The following is a 23278-nucleotide window of genomic DNA, read 5'->3' as shown; positions in this document are numbered from 1 at the left end:
TTCTGAAAACTGACCATTTATTCCTACCCTTTGTTTCCTATCTTTTAACCAGTTACCAGTTCATGAGAGGACCTTCCCTCTTATCCCATGACTGCTTACTTTGCTTAAGAGCCTTTGGTGAGGGACCTTGTCAAAGACTTTCTGAAAATCTAAGTACACTATATCCACTGGATCCCCTTTGTCCACTTGCTTGTTGACCCCTCTCAAAGAATTCTAGTAGATTGGTGAGGCATGATTTCCCTTTACAAAACCACGTTGACTCTTCCCCAACAAATTATGTTCATTTATGTGTCTGACAATTGTGTTCTTTACTATAGGGTCAACCAGTTTGCCTGGTACTGAAGTCAGGCTTACCGGCCTGTAATTGCCAGGGTCACCTCTGGAGCCCTTTTTAAAAATTGGCATCACATTAGCTATTCTCCAGTCATTTAGTACAGAAGCTGATTTAAATGATTGGTTACAGACGAGAATTAGTCTGTAGTCTGCAATTTCACTTTGGAGTTCCTTCAGAACTCTTGGGTGAATACCTTCTGGTCCTGGAGACTTATTATTGTTTAATTTGTTCCAAAATGTCCTCTAATGACACCTCAATCTGGGACAGTTCCTCACATTTGTCACCTAAAAAGTATGTCTCAGGTTTGGGAATCTCCCTCACATCCTCAACTGTGAAGACTGATGCAAAGAATTCATTTAGTTTCTCCACAACGGCCTTATCACCCCTGAGTGCTCCTTTAGCATCTCAATTGTCCAGTGGCCCCACTGGTTGTTTAGCAGGCTTACTGCTTCTGATGTACTTAAAATTTTTTTGCTATTACTTTTTGAGTCTTTGGCTGGCTGTTCTTCAAATTCTTTTTTGGCCTTCTTAATTATATTTTTACACTTCATTTGCCAGAGTTTATGCGCCTTTCTATTTTCCTCACTAGGGTTTAACTTCCACTTTTTAAAGGACGCCTTTTTGCCTCTCACAGCTTCTCTTACTTTGTTGTTTAGCCATGGTGGCTCTTTTTTGGTTCTCTTACTATGTTTTTTAATTTGGGGTATACATTTAAGTTGAACCTCTATTATGGTGTCTTTAAAAAGTTTCTATGCAGCTTGCAGGGATTTGACTTTTGGTGCTGTACCTTTCAATTTCTGTTTAACTAACTTCCTCATTTTTGTGTAGTTCCCATTTCTCAAATTACATGCTACAGTGTTGGGCCGCTGTGGTGTTTTCCCCGCCACAGGGATGTTAAATTTAATTATATTATGGTCACTATTACCAAGCGGTCCAGCTATATTCACCTCTTGGACCTGATCCTGTGCTCCACTTAGGACTAAATCAAGGATTGCCTCTCCTTTTGTGGGTTCCAGGACTAGCTGTTCCAAGAAGCAGTCATTTAAGGTGCCAAGAAACTTTATCTCTGCATCCCATTCTGAGGTGACATGTACCCAGTCAATATGGGGATAGTTTAAATCCCCCATTATAACTGAGTTTTTTATTTTAATAGCCTCTCTAATCTCCCTGAGCGTTTCACAGTCACTGTCACCATTCTGGTCAGGTGGTTGGTAATATATCCCTACTGCTATATTCTAATTATTTGAGCATGAAATTACTATCCATAGAGATTCTATGATACAGTTTCGTTCATTTAAGACTTTTACTTCATTTGATTCTATGCTTTCTTTCACATATAGTGCCACTCCCCCACCAGCATGACCTGTTCTGCCTTCTGATATATTTTGTACCCTGGTATTAAATCCGTGTCCCATTGATTATCTTCATTCCACCAAGTTTCTGTGATGCCTATTATATCAATACCCTCATTTAATATGAGGCACTCTAGTTCACCCATCTTATTATTTAGACTTCTAGGATTGGTATATATTGGTAAAATTCATAATAAAGGGCTAGATGTTGTCTCATACTTTAATGTCTACTAAAGAGAAGATACTAAATTGAAGATACCCTGTTTTTTCATTCAGTTTTTTTTCCAATGAATTATTTCTCATTCACTTCAGAACTGATTGGAAAGAACCTTTTCCCATTGACTTCAATGGTGAAGGAAGGGGCCCGATTGATATCCTTTTTTAAAATGGGCCTCATGCTGGGTTGACAGAACTGATCACTTCGGCTTGTCCACAGAACTAGCATAGAGGGAGAGGTAATACAATCATACCAGTCTTGACCTGAAAAGGGGGAGGTGGAATTCAGTCCCCACGCCTGCTGCTGAGATGGCCAACAATCAGAGCCGACTAGCAGGATGGATTTTCTAAGGCAGTGTGAAAATAGTCAATGGATCATGACAGTGGACCCTAGGGCATGAATTGAGACCACAACTCACTCAACACGAGCTGCCAACCAGCTGCCTGATTGCGAGTGATCTTCTGAAAACACTTAGTTGGAGCCATATTCAGAATGGTGGCCTACAGCTGAAAAGCCACAATCAGATACCACCCCTGAGCCCTCCAGCTCCCCCTTGATTCATGCACTTCCAAATACTATTTTGTGTTTGGATAATTCCTTCTAGCTTTCCACATCCCACTAGCTAGGTACGTTCCTGCTGTCTCAGCAATACCTGTATTTACTGGGGAACATTCTCTCACAGTCTTTGCACTCATAGACCTGCCCGTCGCCTAACCCTTCCTGTTTGAGCTCCTCATTCAGCGTCTCATACAGCGAGCTGACAGAGTTGCAGGCATATTTCTTGTGTCGCCGCAGGTCCAGCTTCGACTGGAAGAGCTCATCGCAGTCCTCACAACGAAATGTGTGCTCTTCTGAAAACAGGAAGACAAAATAGTTCAACGTCAGCATTAGAAAGTCCCGAATAATTTGAATTCTTTTGAGCAGCTGTTTCTCCTGTAAATAAAATGGCATCCATTGCACATAATCTGAGCATAGCATGTTTGCATGCTGCAGGTACAGAACGCACATCCATACACTGGGCTGGTGCAGTTAGTATCGAGCACGAATGGTGTCATTACAAAAGTCATACAACCTGAAGAGACCATGACTTTTAGAATGCTCTTTGCTGCAGAAAAGTGTCTTCACCAGCAGCAGCAGCTTGAACTCCTCTGTCTGCTTTTTGTCCTCAGCTCAGTAGAGACTTTTTTGCTGATACCTACAGGAGTTACTGGATTTACACAGTGTTGGGTTTTGGGTGTCTTTTTTATTTGTGCCATTAAGTGTTTTTAAAATACAAATAACTTTGTGGCTGTTTCCTTCAATGGGCCTGCCAAGAGGCGGGGAGGAAAGCTTTGCAAACCAGAAGGATTCTTGTCTCAAAAATAAACCTATAAAAAGATGATAATTATATTTCTGCTAGGAAAAGCTCCTCTGCTTTAAGGCAACCTAGAGAACACACTTTTCAAGGGATTCTCTTTCCCCCCAATCCTCTAAGCTTATGTAGCAGCCACAGTGCACTATGAAGCAGGAGGAGTTCGAAACCAGAGCACCGTGCAGTGAAGAAAAAGGAGCCAAATTCTTTGTTTTTTAAAAAAAGACCTAATGCACATAATAAATTATTGTAGTCAAGGTCAAACAAATTAAAAAGAGGGCAGCTATTATTAAGTTTACAAGGCAGCATCCTGACCATAGTGCCAAGTCAAACAATCAGCTCAGAGCTGTAAATTTTCCAGGAGAACGACTTCTGTGAGGGAGTTGGGACAATCCGGGTTTCTCCACCCAGCAGTCAGCTTGAAACAGAAGCTTTTGAATGACCATTTAGTCTCTTTACGCTGGATTCCCTCCCTCCCCTTTCTCACTCCCCACTCTATTTCGGAAAGTTGTCTTTGCAATTCAAGTTTCATTCTCGCACTTCAAGAGCTTTACGGCAAATTTAAAGCCTGTAGCAAGACTCATTAACTCAAAAGGCATAATAAAAATATTATTTTTAAAGGGATAGAGCTGGTAGTGAATCTCATGATCTTGGCTAATATTGGTAGCTCTGACCTGGATCGTCTGTGGTATAAGAAAGGAGATGAGCGGGTAAAAGATGGGAAGCATTCCTATACCCTGACTTCTCTGTGTGTATGAGTCTCTGTCTGCCCTGCACTGGTGTTTCTAAGATGTGTAGCAAACTTTTTATCTGATTTCCATGCGATAAGGTACATGTGCTAACCAGCACAAACTTTTGCACCAAATATCATCACCTAGTCTTTGTTTTACAAGGCCCAAAAGTGTGTTTGGTGTAAATCAGGAGGACCACTTCTGGAGTCAATATAGTTACACCAACGTAAGTGAAGTCACAATCAGATCCAGGGTCTTTTAGTGCTTCCTTGTTTGTGATTAAAATATTAATTCTCCTCTCTAATTTTCAGTACTGCCTAGTGCTATGTAATGAAACTAAACAATATCAACAATAAATAATACTTACCACTCACAGCACTTTGTACATCAAATAATGTTAAAATATTAACTAAACAATTTGCTCTCACAGCACCTCTGCGAGGGAGGTCAGTGGTGCCATTCCCATTGGACACAGGAGGAAAATGAAACATGGAGAAGTGAAGTGACTTGCTGAAGATGAGAAGAACAGACGATGAGAGGTGGGCACACAAAGAGAAGCAAATTAACATTTTCTAAACTGAAATTTTTATTCAAAAATTTTTGATCCAATTTTGAAAAAAGGGGGAAAATTGGTGAAAATTTCCCTTTTTTCCCTCCCTTTTCAAGTAGCTTAGATGTATAATAGAATATGAGTCTGATTCTTCTGCCACTGTTGACATCAATGGCCAAAGTGCCCTGGGCCTCAGTTGAAGCTGGATTGGGCCCCTTTTTCTAGTTTTAGGGGAAGAAACTATGTTTATTAGAAATCTTGAGAACTGAGCCAATATGTAAGTGACATGTTTTGTGTCACCAGGGAGGGAGAGCTGGAAACAGAAGCAAGAGAAGCTACCCAGATGTAACAGAAGGTTGACAAGGCAGTGTAAGCTGCAGCACTTGTTGTGTTTATTCTATTTTCAAGAAATTGTTTCTTATAAAATAAAATCATGAATGGGCAAATGACATTGTCACATTTTATGTGATGTGACAGAATGATGTGATACAAGGTGTTTCCAGGCTAAATTTAAGACACCATCAGCACACATCTATTGGCTAAATTATGCCTCTTCTGGGACAGAGCTGAGCTGGGCAGCAGGATTGGTGCACGACCTGAACAGCCTTTCCTTATCCTTGTCCAAGGCATAATACATCCGGAGGTGCTGGGACAGACAGATGGGCCTGTTGCTACAATATTGCAAGGATCAGCCTGCACACCTTGTTTTGCAGCCACCTCAATGCGGTCAACAGCACAGGCTGATGGGGCCACCTCACCAAGACACTCCACTTCTGTCATATATTAATTAAATCTTGATCTCACTGCATCCTGCAGCAGATGATTATTCCATGCTGTGCCTATATCTCAACATCGAATTCACATTGCAAGTTGTACTGCAAAGTGCTGTTGTTGCTGGCAAAAATGCCTCCATTTTTGTTCTGTCTTTGCACTCCAGAGAATCAGGTGATGATACAGGACCAGTTTGAGTTGTCTAGTCCCTCCCTCCTCCCACCTGCATGATAACAGGATCTTCCTCTATAGAGGTCCCTTGGTTATCTTGAACTGTTCTGGCAACAAGATCATCTACTTTGATCTACTCTTTCTTTCTTTCTTGAATAGTTAGTGAGCTGGGGAAAGCTCTGGTCTGGAGAATTAATCAAAAGTTCACCTGCTTCTCTATAGCTTCTCTGAACTTTTTTATTTTAAACTTCCCTGGTTAGGAAATCCCAGGAAAGCCTGATCTCTTATGAAATTCTCAGTGCATCCTAATTCCACACAGGACAAAAATATCCCACGTCTCAATGCATTTTGGTGCTTCATCTTTTACCCCAAACTAGGAAATGTGGAGGTGAATGGGTTTTTTTTTTCTTCACCAAGACAATTTAACAAAGAATGTCCTCAAACTTCAAAAAGCCTTCAAGATTTAGGTGGTGATTTTGGTTGGCTCTTATTTTCCCTGAACCAGTTTCTAGGTATGAAACGTGCAGATGGATATAGGCAGATTTAGCAGGAACACCAGGGCACCTGTTCTCAAGGGAGAATATTTCATTAGATAGCTAGATATAGGTAAGTAACACACGTACACACATACGCACACACACTACATCACAACACTACACATACTACTTTAGAATCCCTGCTACCATTAAGGAGAGTAACACATCTTTTGCTTTGATGCACAGCTAAAGAGATTATAATTCACATATCTATGAAACACATTTGTTACAGCTGGTAACTCTTCTTATTTGGCTAATTCTGCCTCCCACATTGCTCCTGTCTTGCCCATTGTCAGAATCACTGCAAGTTGTGCATGATTGGCCAACTCTCAGTTGCCACAAACTGGCCTAGCTCTATTGATACCAGCTGAATACTGGTCCAATAAGGCTTCTGTTAAGTAATGACAGAAAAAACAAGGCCCCACGTGGCTTGACTAGTTCACTCAGTTCAGCCACCTCCATTTTTTTGGTTTTGCTTTGTGTACCCTTTTTGTGCAACAAATACTGTGCAGATAAAGGTCTTTATGCTTCAAATCTTTTGGGGAAAAAAAAGTATCTATTTTGAGCAAACTCATGAGAACTTTCTTCTTCCCTTGTCAAGAGCAACAGCTTTTTCATGATCATGGAGGATGGACAATATGAAGAGAAATGGATTTTCTTCCTGTGGAACACTGAGAAAACAAAACATATGAGAGAGACACGAAGATGACCGAGATTGTGGTAGCCACACCCTCAAAATGTCCTCACTAGTTGTAATTACTATCCGATTCTTAGGAACCTTAGAAATAAGCTCTGTCAAACATTTCTAGAGGGAAGAAATTGATTGGCACATAGATTAACTGAACACCCCAAAATGACACATAATAGATACTCTTCTTGCATTTGGAGTTCTTAATTTTCATGCAAACAAATAGTTACAAACATTAGCAAGTTCAGCTCACAAGACCCTTGTGTATTGCTACAGGGAAAGAAACTGCAACACAGATAAAGGCTAGTCTCAGTATCTTGTAGGAGTGGATCCCAAGTCACAGAGGAAGCTCAGAACTAAACTCAGATCTCCTGACTCCCAGAGCTGTGCCTTTATCACTAGATCACCCCTCTACCTCCAGTTGATGGTATTTGGGTTCATTAAGGGTTTTTTTTCCCCTTTAAGCACAATACATAAAAACTGTGCCCTTCAACAACAGGTTCCTACTTCAGTATCTCAGCAAAAAGAAAAAGAAAAATCCAACAACAACAAATTGTTGCCAGTGCTCAATGTCTTGTTTGTCAAGTCTGTGGTTACATGCATCTATCTTAAGTTCCATCAGTAACACGCAGGACAAAGCAGGAATGTAACAGGAAAATAAATCAGTGCCTAATAGCTTTCAGAGAAACCAAGGGGAACACAATTATGTGGCATCTACATGCTAATCTACCAGACTCAAGTCTCAAAGGAGTTCAAGAGCCCTACTCAAAATTCCTGCAGTGATAAGGGGTCTACTGCATTCGACTGGGGTTTGGATAAAAGATTTTTATGATAATTATCTTTGTGTGGAACATTTTTGCATTTTCTTTCTTGTGCAATTCAGAGTTTAAACTGGGGGAGGGAGGGAGTGGGACAGGGGGAGGAAATCATTACTGAAGGTGAAAAAGTATTAAAAAGACAAATATTGGCTGTTGGGCTATTACAGTTTGAAAGCAGTTAGCTGGCAAAAGCATGACACATTATTGGGAGGAGGCAGATAAATGTTATATAATGACAACAATGGCGTATTATAGGGAACGAGGTATTTTTGCTTGTTCAAATAAATGTCAATTACAAACAAAAATGATATCTCTGAAGCAAAACAGATCATCCTACATTAAACAAAACAGCTTGAGTTTTCTTCCTGATTTTGTGCCCCCCCCCTTTTTTTTTTACACAAATGGTCAAGGCTACATGTAGTTTTTATGCAATTATTTTGAGGAAGCAACTACTCATATCTCTGTCTTGCTCTCAAAAACAGCATTAGTATTTCTGAGAGAATACTGAAAAAAATTATTCAGAAACATGAACCTGAATGCTTCAGTTAATTTGTATCATTTTGTGTTTGGACTCTTTTTTCATTCATTTTTTCAGAATACCCTTAGCAAAAGAGGTTTTTGGTAGGACCACTCAATGAAACAGCAAATATCAAAAAATATTGCAGAATATTCACAGAAAGTGGAGTTAACATTTATAATCCTAAATATTTTCATTAGAATTCTGAAACGAGGAGTTAAATTAATCTACCAGTTAGGGAACAAAACCCAGCATGTGACCAGAATGTCCAACCAAAATACCTTAGTTTTCAAATATAGATTAGGTAAAGGAATAGGCAAATAGCTCATGAGCAATCCATAGGATGAAATAGATTTGTATAAATCAGTCATCAAATAATAATGACCAAGTTTGCACCTATCATGAACCATTCCCACAGTCAATGTGTAAACAGAAAGGATGGACTAAATTCAGCTAATTGTTCACTGGAGATCATTCAACCCCCCTCTTATATTAGTCTTTAACTTTCATAGTCACCAAATTAGAGCCAAACAAAGAGCACATTAAAATATATTAGTTCTTAGCACACCTACAGTAGCTTTAGTTTCAGTGTTACACATGTGACTTACAAAGGATTTTTTAAAGAGGTGGGCTGTGCTCTTTTTTGATTCTTTAAAGGAGGCTTACAAGATTATATTTTCAAATTACTTTTTGGTGGTTTAGGTTTTTACTTTAGCAATACCAGAAATAGCATGTCTGGTCTTCCCTGTTTTTGTGGAGAGACCACTTCCGTGCCTCAGAGCCCTTGTATTGTGAGCTCTGTCACTTTAGGTGAAAGGAGGGGGGATACTGAATCTTTAATGAACACATCCTCTTACCAAACTGTTGATTACTGTGTTAAATAAGTATTAATAAAACAAAACAAAACATAGGAGCTTTGGAACTGTCAGACTGGGTCAGACCAAAGGCCCAGCTGGCCAGGTATCCTGTCTCTGACGATGGTCTAGCACCAGCGACTTCAGAAAAAGAACGTTGATATTCTTGCCACCTATATAAATAGCCAGTTTTTAAAAATTCTTCTAAAACCAAAGCCCAAGTTGTAAATAATCTATTTCCCTTCCCCTTTCAAAAGCTGCTCCATTTTCACTCTTTGTTTTCACGATATCATCATATCACCAGTTCTCCAATAGTCACAGAGTGTTCCCCTGGAGATAAGACCTCTGTTTCTAATGAAATACAAGCAGAAACCCCTCTTCACTCTCCCTTTGATTTGGAAAAATCATTTCAGTCCATCTTTAATCATCATAAAAAGGGGAAGGTGGAGAGGGGGAAGGACATAAGCTCAGTTTTTTCCCTTTGCAAGTTACCTTTAATTTCACATAGTGAGTGCATGGCATAGTCAGAAACAGAACCCAGGAGTCCTCACTCACAGTTCCTTGCTGTATCTATTATGAAACACCCACTCGTCCGCGAAAGCATAATGGTTCTTTAGATGTCCTATGTGGTTACCGAACTTTAATAATTAGTATTAATGTATTTAGGGGGAAATGATTATGCTAATGTAAGAGTGAGATAAAAATGCTTAGCCCCTAGCTCTGCTCAATGCACAGTGCAAGATACCTCTAAGCAATTTACTCACCCATTTGTGCCAGGCACCTTGACCTGCCATTCCAATATGCTGCCAAGAAAGACACACATTGCCGGGCAACATAGCAATAAAGATATTAACTTTATTTGTGATCAATTCATGCAGCTTGTCACTCTAACTCAGAGGTGGGCAAACTACAGCCCATGGGTCACATCCGGCCCGCGGGCCCGTCCTGCCCGGCCCCTGAGCTCCTGGCCCAGGAGGCTCACCCCTGGCCCTTCCCCCGCTGTTTCCCCTGCCCTGCAGCTCCGCCTCCGCGTGGACAGCGGGGCTGTGAGCTCCTTCTGCTCTGAGCAGCATGGTAAGGGGGCGGGGGCGGTGCGCGCGGCGGTGGGGGGGCTGGGTAGGGAGTCCCAGGGGAGCAGTCAGTGAACAGGAGTGGTTAGGGGCAGGGGGTCCCGGGGGGGGGCAGGGGACAGGGAGCAGGGGGCAGTTGGTTGGGGTGGAGGTTCTGGGGCTGTCAGGTGTCAGGGAACAGGGGGGGGGGAAGGGGGTCGGATACGGCGTGGGAGTCCCAGGGAGCCTGTCGGGGGCAGGGGTGTGGATAGGGGTCGGGGTGGATGGGGAGTTGGATAGGGGGTGGGATCCTGGGGGGAGGCAGTTTGGGGCAGGGGGTCCCAGGAGGGGGCAGTCAGGGGACAAGGAGCAGGGGGGGTTGGATTGGTCGGGGGTTCTGAGGGGGACAGTCAGGGGGTGGGAAGAGGGAGGGAGTGGGGGCCAGACTGTTTGGGGACGCACAGCCTTCCCTACCCGGCCCTCCATACAGTTTCGCACCCCGATGTGGCCCTCAGGCCAAAAAGTTTGCCCACCTCTGCTCTAACTGTTCAGCTGAATGTCAGCTGATGTTGTGGAGCCATCCGCATTATAACAGCACAATGGCTGTTCCAACTTTGCCCTGGGCACATTTGCCATGTGATCCAAAGACACAGCCTGGTTTGCAAGCCTCATAATGGTTTGGCTCAGTTTTACTGCGAACAAACCACCACGATCACCTGTACCCACCTACAGTATTCAAAACCACAACATTCCTTAACATTATATATTCGTGTAGCTGGGCCTGGGTTTCAGTTAAAAAAGGGTTTTGCTCAGACTTCACTGACTAAGACAACCAAGCTAACCAGTGAGAAAAGGTCTCACTGTAAAACATCCGAACAGGCTGCAGTTACATAAGAGAACAGGCAACAGGCTTAACTTCTTACAAGATGTGCTTTTGTTAGCACCTCTCTGCACCTCCCAACTGGGGGTATCGAACAATAAGAGCCTCACCTTCCAGACTAGGTGGCATGTTCCCAAGAGAATAGGCACCTTCCTTCATATACACCAGCAGTTCTTCTCCTGGCTCAATTTCTTTAATAACTTTATAATAGATCTGGGGATAGAAAAACAAAAAGGAGACAGACACGTTAAATGTGCAAAGCAACATTTTATAATTTTATGCAATAACTCAAATGATTCTGGCTAAGAGGGGAGGCTGTCACTCGATTTGTTTGATAATTGCTACTGAGAGCTATTTCTCTGCCTTTATTTATACTCTACGTGTGTCAGAGTTTCATGCGGTTTGAATGATAAAGTAGTATTTACAGTAAGAGCCTCTCTTATCCAGATTACACAAAAAACTTCCTCCCCCCCAACCCCATAAGGTTACTGAACTGATATTTGTTAATGTAAATGGAAAACAACATTGACAGAGAACTAGTTTTGGTCCCTGCCTGTCAAGACCAGAGTCAGGCTGGTGCTCAGAGGTCCGGTTCTTCAGCTGATCTAAATTAGCGTAGCTCCCCAGAAGTCAATGGAACTACACCAATGTACACTATCTGAGTATTTGGCCCTTAAAGATGCTGTATCTCTTCACAAATCCCTTATACCATTCTGTCCCTATTCAAAATATTGTCAGCCAAACTTGGTACTCTATAGGCCAAACATTTTGGAATTTGGCGAGTACAATACTGCACCTCTTAGGTATCGGTCTTGCTGAACTGAAGCATCATCAGGGGAACATAGAAGGCATTCATTCAAGGGCAGAGCCCACAAACAGTCCTGTACACTACTTAAGCCTCCACTTAAACTGCATAACGCAGGGCTCAAATGGTCTGAAAGAACTTACAGAGCTCTCCTGCACTGATGTGAGCTTTGACCACTTCTGGATTAGGCATAAACCTGAACAGAAACCTAGGGATACATTTATTAGAGGGGAATAGCACTTGTTTTATTTATACAAGATGAACATTCATTGAATCCAAGAGACAAAAGACTATAATGATGTAAGCAATACGTGTGCATCAACACATGGCAGGTACTGTTTATTAAGTACACTATGTTGTGTGCACTATTATTTATTATGCAGTATCCAAAAGTGTGTTAGAGTCTTTACAGGACAAGTAAGAAAAGCATGAATTTATAAGCTGACAGTCTATGGCCCTCCTTCTGCAGATTATTACATCTGGGCAGACATCTGCACCCATGCAGATTCCCATCAGTTTCATTCGATGTGACGCAATAACTGAGAGTAACAAACAACGAGGTGAGGAAGGGTGAAGGTTACAGTAAAAAGATCACATTGTTACTTTTGGTATGTGTGCCTGAGGTTCCATTGCATTTATTTATTTTAATTAATTAATTGTATTTTACACACACACACACACACACTTACTTCTTGTGGGCAACGCAGGAAAGAGTTTTTAGGAGCGAGTTGACCGAGGGAGGGTGGACCCCCAATAATCAAAGTCTGGGGGGTCACCTAATGAAAGAAGCAGCAAAGAATAAAGCACAGAAAGGGGAGTGTTAGAAGGAAGCTAATAGTGGGGGTTGAGCTGGGGTCCTTGGCAAAGGAGAAAGGGAATATGCCAGGAGAAAAGGTTCAAGAAGTTCTGAACCTTGGATGTGTGGTCAAGAAGGTTTCCAATTTTCCAAAGAGTTTGCTGGACATTGCTGTGTTCTAATAGCAATCCCTGAGAATTCAATGGCTATTAGCTATTAACCTTAAAAGTCAATTGCAAGGTTTTGTTAGCACTGGCAATCCTTTTAGTAAGGGTGAATAAATACCATGATGTTTTACATAACAGGCTCATAAGCATTTTCTTTTTTCAAGTTAATCAATGATAAGTCTCCTTCCCCCACCTCCCATGCAATTTCCTTTTCTGAGTATAAGCTAGATTTTATTCAGCATTTTCATAGTTCACTGATTTAGTAACAATAATAACTCAATCTCTGCTAACCCACTGTTTCAGTAGGAAACGAACATACAGAATTCCTGTAAGTCTAATGGTGTGTACTGATCAATATCCCTAGGATGAATATTTATTCACAAAGTCTCTTTCATTTCTCCGTACAGACACTACAACACACAAGAATGACCAAATTCCCAGGAGTTCTGAGCATCTGCAACCCCAGCTGAAGTCAATGAGAGCTCAGTACCTCAAATGAGTTGGGCCTTCATTGTTTCAGGATCGGATCATGCCAAAACTTACATAAATTACTATTTTTACTCCCATAAAGACTCTCACTGAGTTCAGTGGGGTAAAGTTGAATACTGTTACTCATCTGAGGTTTTTTTCCAGACTGAATCCTTAGTGATATCAAAAAATCTCAGGTACATAAATTAATTAATATTCCACATTACAGATGAACACAGACATGGTAAAAACAACAAGGAGTCCTTGTGGTACCTTAGAGACTAACAAATTTATTTGGGCATAAGCTTTCGTGGGATATAACCCACTTCATCAGATGCATGGAGTGGAAAATACAGTAAGTAGGTATAATTATACAGCACATGAAAAGATAGAAGTTGCCTTACCAAGTTGGGGGGGGGGGTCAGTGCTAACAAGGCCAATTCAATTCGGGTGGATATGGCCCATTCCCATGCATCTGATGAAGTGGGTTCTAGCCCACGAAAGCTTATGCCCAAATAAATGTGTTAGTCTCTAAGGTGCCACAAGGACTCCTCATTGGTTTTACTGGTACAGACTAACATGGCTACCCCTCTGAAACAGACATGGTAGTTTACCATATGCCACTTAACTCTCTCAAGTATGAGATTATTTATTAATAACGTATATGGTGGAGGAGTTTATGCAGGGGTGTGATCCTGGGAGTAATTACATTTAGGGGGAAATAATATCTTGCTTATCCTTGTCTGTTGTTCCTCTTTTCTGTTTGCTTGTCAGTTTAACTTGATACAATCTAAGAACTGCATTGAAATATAACCATGTTACATTACACATTCAGGACCTGGTTCTCCTGAAGCAAAGAGAAAGTTTTGTCTGAGAAAAGAATTGGCCCAATGTGTCAGCATCAGATATCAACTTACACTGTGATTCATATTTTTATCCTGTTAAAGAAAGAGAATAAACTGGAAAAATGTATTTACTAAGTACATAACTTTTAGTTTATCATTACTAGGGCTGTCGATTAATCGCAGTTAACTCACATGATTAACTCAAAAAATTAATTGCAATTAAAACAAATTAATTGCGATTAATCACACTGTTAATCAATAGAATACCAATTGAAAATTATTAAATATTTTCAGGTGTTTTTCTATATTTTCAAATACATTGATTTCTAATACAACACAGAATACAAAGTGTACAGTGCTCACTTTATATTATTTTTTATTACAAATATTTACACTGTAAAAATGATAAACAAAAGAAATAGTATTTTTCAATTCACCTTATACAAGTACTGTAGTACAATCTCTTTCTTGTGAAAGTCTAACTTACAAATGTAGGGGTTTTTTGTTCCAACTGCACTCAGAAACAAAACAATGTTTTGCTGAGGGATTGGCTGAAGTAGGACTGAGTGGATTTGTAGACTCTAAAGTGTTACATTGTTTTATTTTTGAATGCAGTTATTTTTTGCACATAATTCTACATGTGTAAGTTCAACTTTCATGATAAAGAGACTGCACTACAGTACTTGTATTAGGTGAACTGAAAAATACTATTTCTTTTGTTTTTTACAGTGCAAATATTTGAAATAAAAACAATAATACACAGCGAGCACTGTACACTTTGTAGTCCGTGTTGTAATGGAAATCAATATATTTGAAAATGTAGAAAAACATCCAAAATATTTAAATAAATGGTATTCTATCATTGTTTTAACAGCACAATTCATTTTTTTAATCACTTGTCAGCCCTTACTATTCAGTAAGATATCCTCACACATTATCTGCAGTAATAAATAGCATTCAGGGATATAGCTTCGATTCAATACATTTTGATTATTCAATTAACTTTATATATGTTTTTGTTGAAAAATATATTTGGCTGGCCTAAACATAAGGGAGAAAGAGCAGGCCATTACTTTTCTTATTTTTAGTGACTTTAACAGCACTGATGTTCTTTCAACAGCACACCTCGTAGTTGAGTTGTGGGGGGTGCATTATTATGTCTTCTGAGTTGTCCCATTAGGGGGCAGCCTTTACCAACTAAAATAAAAGCTTGTAAATAAATACCAAAAGCTACAGGCACTCTCTCTTCACCCCTGCCTTGCATAGCAACTCTCACTGCTTTTCATTTAACAGTTGTTTTAAGGCCATCTCATCCCAACCTCCTTCTACCAATTTTGCATGCATATTCCTAAATCTACCATCAACTGAACTTGGAAATAAAAGACCTAAATACTGTTTAACACGATTACCTTAAACATTATGGGTTTCAGAGTAGCAGCCGTGTTAGTCTGTATTCTCAAAAAGAAAAAGAGGACTTGTGGCACCTTGGAGACGAACAAATTTATTTGAGCATAAGCTTTCGTGAGCTACAGCTCACTTCATCGAATGCTGCAGCTCACGAAAGCTTATGCTCAAATAAATTGGTTCGTCTCTAAGGTGCCACAAGTACTCCTTTTCCTTAAACATTATGATCAGTTTCAAGACACTAAGCATATCAAAACAAGGAACTGAATGAAAACAAAAGTGCCAACAATAACATGAAAAGAAAAAGAGTCCAGTATAGGCAAGAAGTTAAAAAAGAAATAAGAAATTAATTGTCTAACCTGTTTTCTCTGGGTAAGGTGCATCAATTCAGTGACTTGAGTTAAGTTTAAAGCTTTCCAGTAAGGTACCCCAGTATCAGTGGAGCTGGTGACAAAAGCCATCCTCTATACTTAAAGAGAGACAGCTGGTATTTCAGGCCTTGTGATAGCTCATGCACTGAAGGACCATCCTGACTACTGCATCATCATTCTGTGCATCTCTCATACAGAGGGATTTCTTTAGTGATCCTTTCTTGATTATCTAAACTCAAGTCTGAGACACTCCCCCTAATCTTATCAGTGAGGACTGTTCTCTCTGGAGACCCTCCCTACATTATGCATGTAATAGAGACTACAACATTGCTGCAAATCAAAGGAAAAGGAAGTTTGGGTTATACAGCCAGCAGTCTAAGTTTCAAACAGTCGGAGGGTTTTATTTTCACAGCTCTTTCTTCATTAAAAGGCCTGAGATTCAAAAAATTGTTATTTTAATTGCAAGAAAAATCCCGATTATGAAGATCAACTAATACAGAATAAATCATGGCAGGCAAAAATAAAAAACAATTTCCATTATTGCTAAATACATTTAAGACAATTTATCTGATTTCCCCAATTGTCTCTATTTGTGCTCCTTTATTTTAAAAGTCCTATAACTTCAGCCAGAGATTAATTCAAGAATTAATATTACAGTCCCAGCAGACCAATGAGTCCTAACACAAAAGCTGTTTTAAGTTCTGTTCTTTAACTTGGAATTTTTATCAGTAACATGGACATGATATCAAATAGCAAAGGGGAAAAATGAAATCCATCTGAAATGGACTAGTATCCCATTCTTGCATTTTCCAGATTTAGCTTGTTTTGAATCATTGCAAACTTCTCAACAAAATTTCACTGCTTGGATTGAGACTAACTGCTTCCCAGATCTACAATAGCTCTGATCCTCCAAGTCAATGGGACGGTGTGCGGGCTCAGAGGGTCAGCCTATGCAGAGCTACTTGCAGATCAGGGCCTCTCGTTGTAAAGTGCTCTGAGATCCTCGAACTAAAGGCTCTATAGCCAGGCCACACATCCTTATTTTTAAAAAATATATAATGTTGAGAGGCGAACATACCCCTGGGAGAATATGCTTAATCATTATACACAAACCACAATTATTTGCATTCTGGATAGACTCCAAAGAAAAACTACAGTTGATACGGAGTGTTACTTTTTTCAGAAAAGACTCTTCTTCATTTTCACATAATGCTTATTTCTGTCCTGTCTCATGCAACAGACATGATGAGCCACATACTGAACATCTTGCTCAGTTTTCAGATCAGTCATTATACAGTCAAGACTCCCAGTGAGCTCAATGGAAGTTTTGCCAGAGTAAGAATTATCAGAGGAAAGACCTTAGGGTTAGTCCCAGTAGGTACAAAATTGATAATTTAGTGCCACTTACTCACATCTATGTCAGTGAACCAAGAAAAATTCTGAAATCCAATATACCTATTAATGAGTATACCTCTCTGAGCCAATAATCCAAAACCAACCCAGTACTGACAAATAGAGCAAAATCTTCAGGAATATCTAGTCCACAGACACTCTGTTTTGTACATAGATATAAACAGCAGATGGTCTAAGATCATGAGTGAAATCCAGGCCACAGTGAATTCAATACTTACACTCTCATTTCTTTCATTGGGGCCAGGATTTCACCCCATATCTTCAAAATTGTAATAATCAACGTAATAATCACATTAAATCTAATTCAATATATCATCATTATCATGTTTGCTCCCTTCCATATGTTTACAAAAACAAAAAGCAGCTGACGTAAACAGTAACAATCAAGAAATGTAAAAATACAAGATCAATTAATTACTCTGAAAAAAGCTAGAATCTGCAGGAGTCACATTCATTTTATCATATTCTTCCTTATAATAATTAACTTCATCTTGCAATTGTGCTACTGAAATTCTGAATTAATTAAAACTACTGCTGTGTTTAAAACTCTTTCCCTTTTGTTTGCTATGAACTGAAACATATCCCATTAAATAGTACATAAAAGATCATATTTTTGAAATAATTGATATTCTGTACTTTCATCAAAGTCCTATTAATTTTCTTTTTCATTTTTCTTACATCAGAAGATGTCACCATTAAAATTTTAAACACCAAACAAATATTAATGGCCAGCTAATGATATTTAGCATGAGAAGAAAATACAAAAATATAGTTTTAGAGCAATGCTCTCCCAGAGACTTGAAAATGTTACACTCCTGTTTGCACTTCTTGATTTTCCTAAGGATTTCTCACTCTGGCTAGATATGGCTTATTAATAAAAAGAGACAAATTTATGTTCTATTGGGGCCCGAACCACAGCACAAAGGAAAGACTCCCAGTGACTTCAATGGGCTTTTGGACCAGGCACTTTTATGATGTCCTTTTATTTTTTCCTCTTAAAAACTGTGTTTCTCAAGCTGTTTTTAAGGATGATAGCCTGGTGTTGGGGATATCTAGGGGGAACCTCACTCTGAGTAGCATACAACATTTTGCAGCATATTAAAAATCATTTAGTACAATCACTGATTATGCAGAATTCTAAGTCCCATCTCATTAACACTACATCACAGTGTAGTCAAAGACTGTACATATTTTCTATGAAAAGAGTATTCGTGAAACAGACAGACATTTAAAAACAATGTGGTAATTGTCTAACTGTTTTCAATATCCATGCAATAGACAAAGATGAAACGTGGAGTGAACAAAGTACGTCTGAGCACTACCTCGTTATTCAAGTATCTTTCATTAGAAACAGCATTGTTTACCTGTTGCATGAGTGATGGCTGCTATTTACTTAAGCTTCAGCGTGGTGGCATTTTTCTACTTTTAAGAAAGGCATACATCACAGAACTGAGAAAACAGCTGCAGTGTTCAGCCCAAGATCAAAAAGCGCACCCACTAATTGCATCAGCGTGAAACAGAAGTGATGTACACAGTTTGAGACAATTTAAACGGAGAATTACTGCTGTAGTTTTTTTCTCTCTTTCATGTAGTTAGTTATATTAGAAATTATGTGACCAACACTAAAAGTATTTCTAAGTGCTGTTGATCTAAAGATGCAGTCAGATGTATGTAAATTACACCACTCCAGTGTGGTTTTCCCTGAGTCAGTATTGGGTAAGTACTTCAGGACTGGGATGGTGTATTTTGCTTTTGCTTGGATGTATATTGGCCCAGTAAGAACTAGCTTCAAAACCATCATGCTACAATTTATATTTGGAGAATTGGTTTTAAAATGGGACTGGAGGATAAAATGTTACAACTAGTGTCTCTGAAGAAGAGCAACAATTTCCTTTAGAAGAAGTAAAGAAAATGTTCAGCAATCCACATGCTGCTCTTAGTCACGTGTCTGTAAACCCAGAATAATTCTCTTGGCATTATTGAAGCTGTTCCTGCTTCACATGGGTGTCGATGAGATCAGAGCTCAGTCCGATGTATGCACAAATAAGAGTGAAAAGGACCACGTCCCAATGAAAACATGTCTTATTTTTGTCTGGACAGCAAATGGTTTTGATTAAAAGCTTGCCCTGGCTTTCATCAGCACCATGATGTTTAGTTATTTTGTGGGTAATCTTTTATTACAGAGCTTTTGTTTTCTTTATATGTTTAAATAAAAAAGATTAATCTTTGCATGCCTACTGAATGGGTGTGGTTGAACCTTTCTCCATCTAGCCTGAGTCCCCATTTGTAGACAGAATGTGCACCAGGCTGTACCCAAGAAATTAACATTCACTTGTTTGTTAGGCAGAAATTGAAAATGTTCATTCACTTGAAAAGTCGCATTCTGCTTGATGTTTTAGGGCTTGAGCCTAGTAAGTTCTGAGCCACCTAAATTCTTATGAGATGGATACTGATGGTGCTCAGGACCTTGCAGAATCACACCCCAGAGAATTATTCACAGTTTATAGTGCATAAGGAAGAAGTGTGACCACAGCACTGATAATCTGATATGATAAATGTATAACACCTGATAACTGGGAGGATTAATGCCAGTAAACCACTATGGCCCCAACCCTACAAACATATATGCATGTGAGTCCATGCATGCGAGCAGCATTAATTACCCATGGGCATAAGTATTGCAAGATCAAACCTTATCTGAATGTTAATTATTATTTTATTTACACTGAATTCTAATAAGTGTCAGGCAGAGTGAAGAGCGAAATATGATTTTCCACATCAGTATAAATGAGGGTCTAACTATAGAGGCTTTAACTAGCCACAATGTAATTTAAAATGCACTTGGAAGTCTAGAGTGTGTCTTCATTATTTTGCTCAGTACCCTAATGGTTCTGATGGGTAGGATTAGAAATTCCTAAACCTGCATTTTGGTGTCTAGTGAGTGTACAGTGACTAGGAACCTTAAATTGGCTAAAATTCAAAATATAACATTTTCTTCTCATCCAAAAGACAACTTTGGCTAGTTGCAATGATTTGACCCTACTCCCGTTCAATTCAGTGGGAGCAGGAATTGGCTTATAGATATTTTCACATTAACTGAGATTGATACTTCAGCCCTGAGAGGTAGGTTTGTTATTTTTTTCTTTTCTGTTACTTCTTCATTTCATATTCCTGTTTCCCCCCCCCTAACATTAAAGCAACTTCAGGTGCAAATCCTAGGCCTATCTGTATGTACAGAAACTCTTCAGACCAGACTATCCACTAGCGATTATGCAAAACAGAGTCACACCTAGATAATGGCAATAGTTTGAATTTTTCCAAGAAAAGAAAATTGTGTTTGCATTTTGTTTTTAAGATGGTGTGGAGAACGGGAAGGGGGGAAAGTAATAATATTAATCCAGCATGGACACTCTTACTGGTATTTCCCCCATGTAAATGTTAAAAGTGATGATAATAATGATAATAAAGCCTACAAGGATTTCAATGAACTGCTGATTATCCCAAATATTGTAAGACCTATTGCTGCCCACAGATTGTCATAATGAGCTGCTTGAGAAAAAGTACATCCTGACCTCGATGTTGTTATGCCTATGATTTTTTCACATAAGTGTCTGGGACTTCTGGTTATCAATCACCATTGTCTGCTGCACTTTGTACACTGGATCTTTTTATTCCTACCAGCTGGTCTGACCTAAAAGTCTTCATTGCTTCAGGAAAGAGGCTGGAGGGAGAAAACACTTTGAAATGCCTACCATCTAGTTACATTCTGGGGACTTTTTATTTCCCTCTTCTTGAATAACCATTTTGCCACCTTTTTTGATGTATGTTTTAGTGAATTTATAATAAAGCAAATACACAGGAAATGGCTAGAATGTAACAGAAGGTAGAGAAAGCAGGTCTGGTGTGAGTGCAATACAGCAGTTCTTTCTAATCAGACGGCTACATAAATTGAAACTATGCACAACCAAGAAGCTCCAGATGAAGGAAAAGAGATGCAATTAATTGGTCTTAAAATCAAATGTGATACAAATAATCATTTAGCCCTCTAGCTGTTGGCAAAATATATACACATTGCTCTCAATCAAACCATTAATCTGGCATGCTTAGAAAAGGCCAGTAGTCTAAAGGTTAATATTTCAAACAGAAAAAAAAAAGTACATTAACATCAAATTGGCATATTTCTACTCTCTTTTATTTAGTCTAAAATATCTTTGCAAGAAGCCCGACCATGGAAGTCCTCATCCCACTCCAACAACCGCTCTTGGTTGTTTGTATTTATTACAGTGGCTACACTGGTTATTTCAGAAACTGGAAATGGCTTTTTCAAATTCCTGGTAAAGGACCTTTTTGGTAACAGCAGGTATTACACAAGTAGAGTTGCTTGAATAGACAGTTGGGTGAAACTACATTTTTTAAGGCAGGGAGTGAACAGAACTACCTGGAGACAAGGCTAGTAAGGTATAAGGCGGTGCGAGAAGGTATTAGACTGTGTATCCAATGCACTGGAGCTGCTGAATCTATTGGGAGTCCCAAAGATATGAATTAATGTAATAGGCTGAGCTCAAATAATCTGTGGAATGCACTAAAAGGAAATCAGACCATTTGTAGCCTGCTTGGAGACCTGTATAATCTGCACAGAATGAAGGGCTGTAAAGGTCTAGGTAATAGGTAAGGGGAAATGGAATGGCTTCTATGATATTTATCCTGTCACTCTCTGAAACTGAGATATGGAATTCAGCTCCATGTGCTACAAAATTCATAGAGCAGCTTTTGATGTAAGGCATGGAGCTGATGACAAATGTAAGGCTCTTGGTTATAAGGGTTCTTGTTTCAAGAGGGTTCGTGATGAGTAGTGGATGGGCATCACAGCAATCAGGAGTCTATTTTAGATAAACAACCCAAAGTTTGGATGCTTTTATCCAAAAGCTCATCCAGACCATGTTGGTCTAGGAATCAGGCTACAAATATTGCAGTATTTTGGCTTTCCCATTGCCACTCATCTCCAAAGTCAAGCTCTGTAGGAGCATGTTAAAATATGAATGAGAAAAAGTTGATGGAAATATTTCAAACTTCACTAAGTTTGGATTTTGGACTGGGTCAAACGTTGTGTGAAAAGTGAAAAGTCAATTCTCATTTTATATGAATGGGCGTGCCCATCTCTATGTCAGACTCAGAGCAATATTTTGGCTTCCATTTCTACTGAAGAGTCTCTTGTAATGTCCTCCTTAGTAACATGCATGTTAGAAATATATTCTCCCTCACGGTTCATCCTTTTATGTCTCCAAATGCCTATCGACAATACTAGGTAGGAATATTATTAGTATTGCACTTCTCATTGAGATACGCCTGAATCAACACCATGGACCTGAACTTTACTCAATTTGAGGTCTTATAAATCCCCAGATCTAATTGTTCCTCGTGTACCCATTTCGATTTTTTAATTTTCCAAGTGCTTTACAAAAACTAGATAATTAATCCTCGCAAGACTTTGTCATCTGTCTAGAAGGCAAGATGACTCAGCCTTTGGGAATATCATTATAAAAATCGTACTAATTCCTTGTAACATCTCCTCCCCCAGGAGAGCGTGCTACAGACATCTCCACAACATACCTATTATGTTTCTAGTCCTCTCTCAACAGTCCCCGAAACCATTTCCCCCTCCCACTTAAATAGAGACAAAAACTTATTTCACAGCTTGGGAGCAGACTTTCTATCCATCACTGTCAATGTACAGCATGCACTTTCTACTGTTCGAACTGCGATGAAATACCAGCATCGATCTCCATTCATTCATCTATTTTTTAATCACAAGAATTCAGGTTTCATGCTTGCTGTCAATGCTTTGCAGTTTTCCCCTACTAGAAAAGAGGCGTGTGGGCCAGGAGATTCCCAACCATTCCAGTGCCCTCAAAAAGATCAGACCTGCTGAATGGACATCCCACTCAGCCACTTGGAGTCAGCCAAAGTGCTGGTGTTCTACAAATCTTGTTAAATTATGGGCACAAACACCTATCGTGACTCTGGATTGGAGTATATAAACCTCTGTCTTGGATTCCAAAAAAACCTGGAGATAATCTGCTGATTGTAATTAGGTTTCTCTTGCAGCATTTGCAGAAAAAGTAAAAAGAAAAATGTGTCATTTTCTTGAGTCTCACACAAAGAAGAGATAACATCCCTGTGAGGGCTCGAT

General features: G+C 39.4%; 1 protein-coding gene across 2 annotated transcripts in view; it reads right to left on the bottom strand.

Annotated features, from left to right (window-relative positions):
- PRDM16 (PR/SET domain 16) overlaps nt 1-23278 on the bottom strand; it is a 436087-nt gene that overhangs the window by 39940 nt on the left and 372869 nt on the right. Inside the window, exons 5-7 of one of the 2 annotated variants that reach the window (XM_074934108.1) lie at nt 12314-12400; nt 10930-11032; nt 2556-2754 (exon numbers count right to left, since the gene is read on the bottom strand). In XM_074934108.1, the coding sequence (XP_074790209.1) occupies nt 2556-2754; nt 10930-11032; nt 12314-12400 (389 nt within the window). The remainder of the gene's footprint in view (nt 1-2555; nt 2755-10929; nt 11033-12313; nt 12401-23278) is intronic. The other variant, XM_074934109.1, reaches the window with a different exon arrangement.

The sequence above is a fragment of the Natator depressus genome, chromosome 18 (assembly GCF_965152275.1).
Source record: "Natator depressus isolate rNatDep1 chromosome 18, rNatDep2.hap1, whole genome shotgun sequence".
Classification (NCBI taxonomy): Eukaryota; Metazoa; Chordata; order Testudines; family Cheloniidae; genus Natator; species Natator depressus.
Note: the sequence above shows the minus strand (reverse complement) of the source record. Positions and strands in the feature narration are given on the sequence as shown.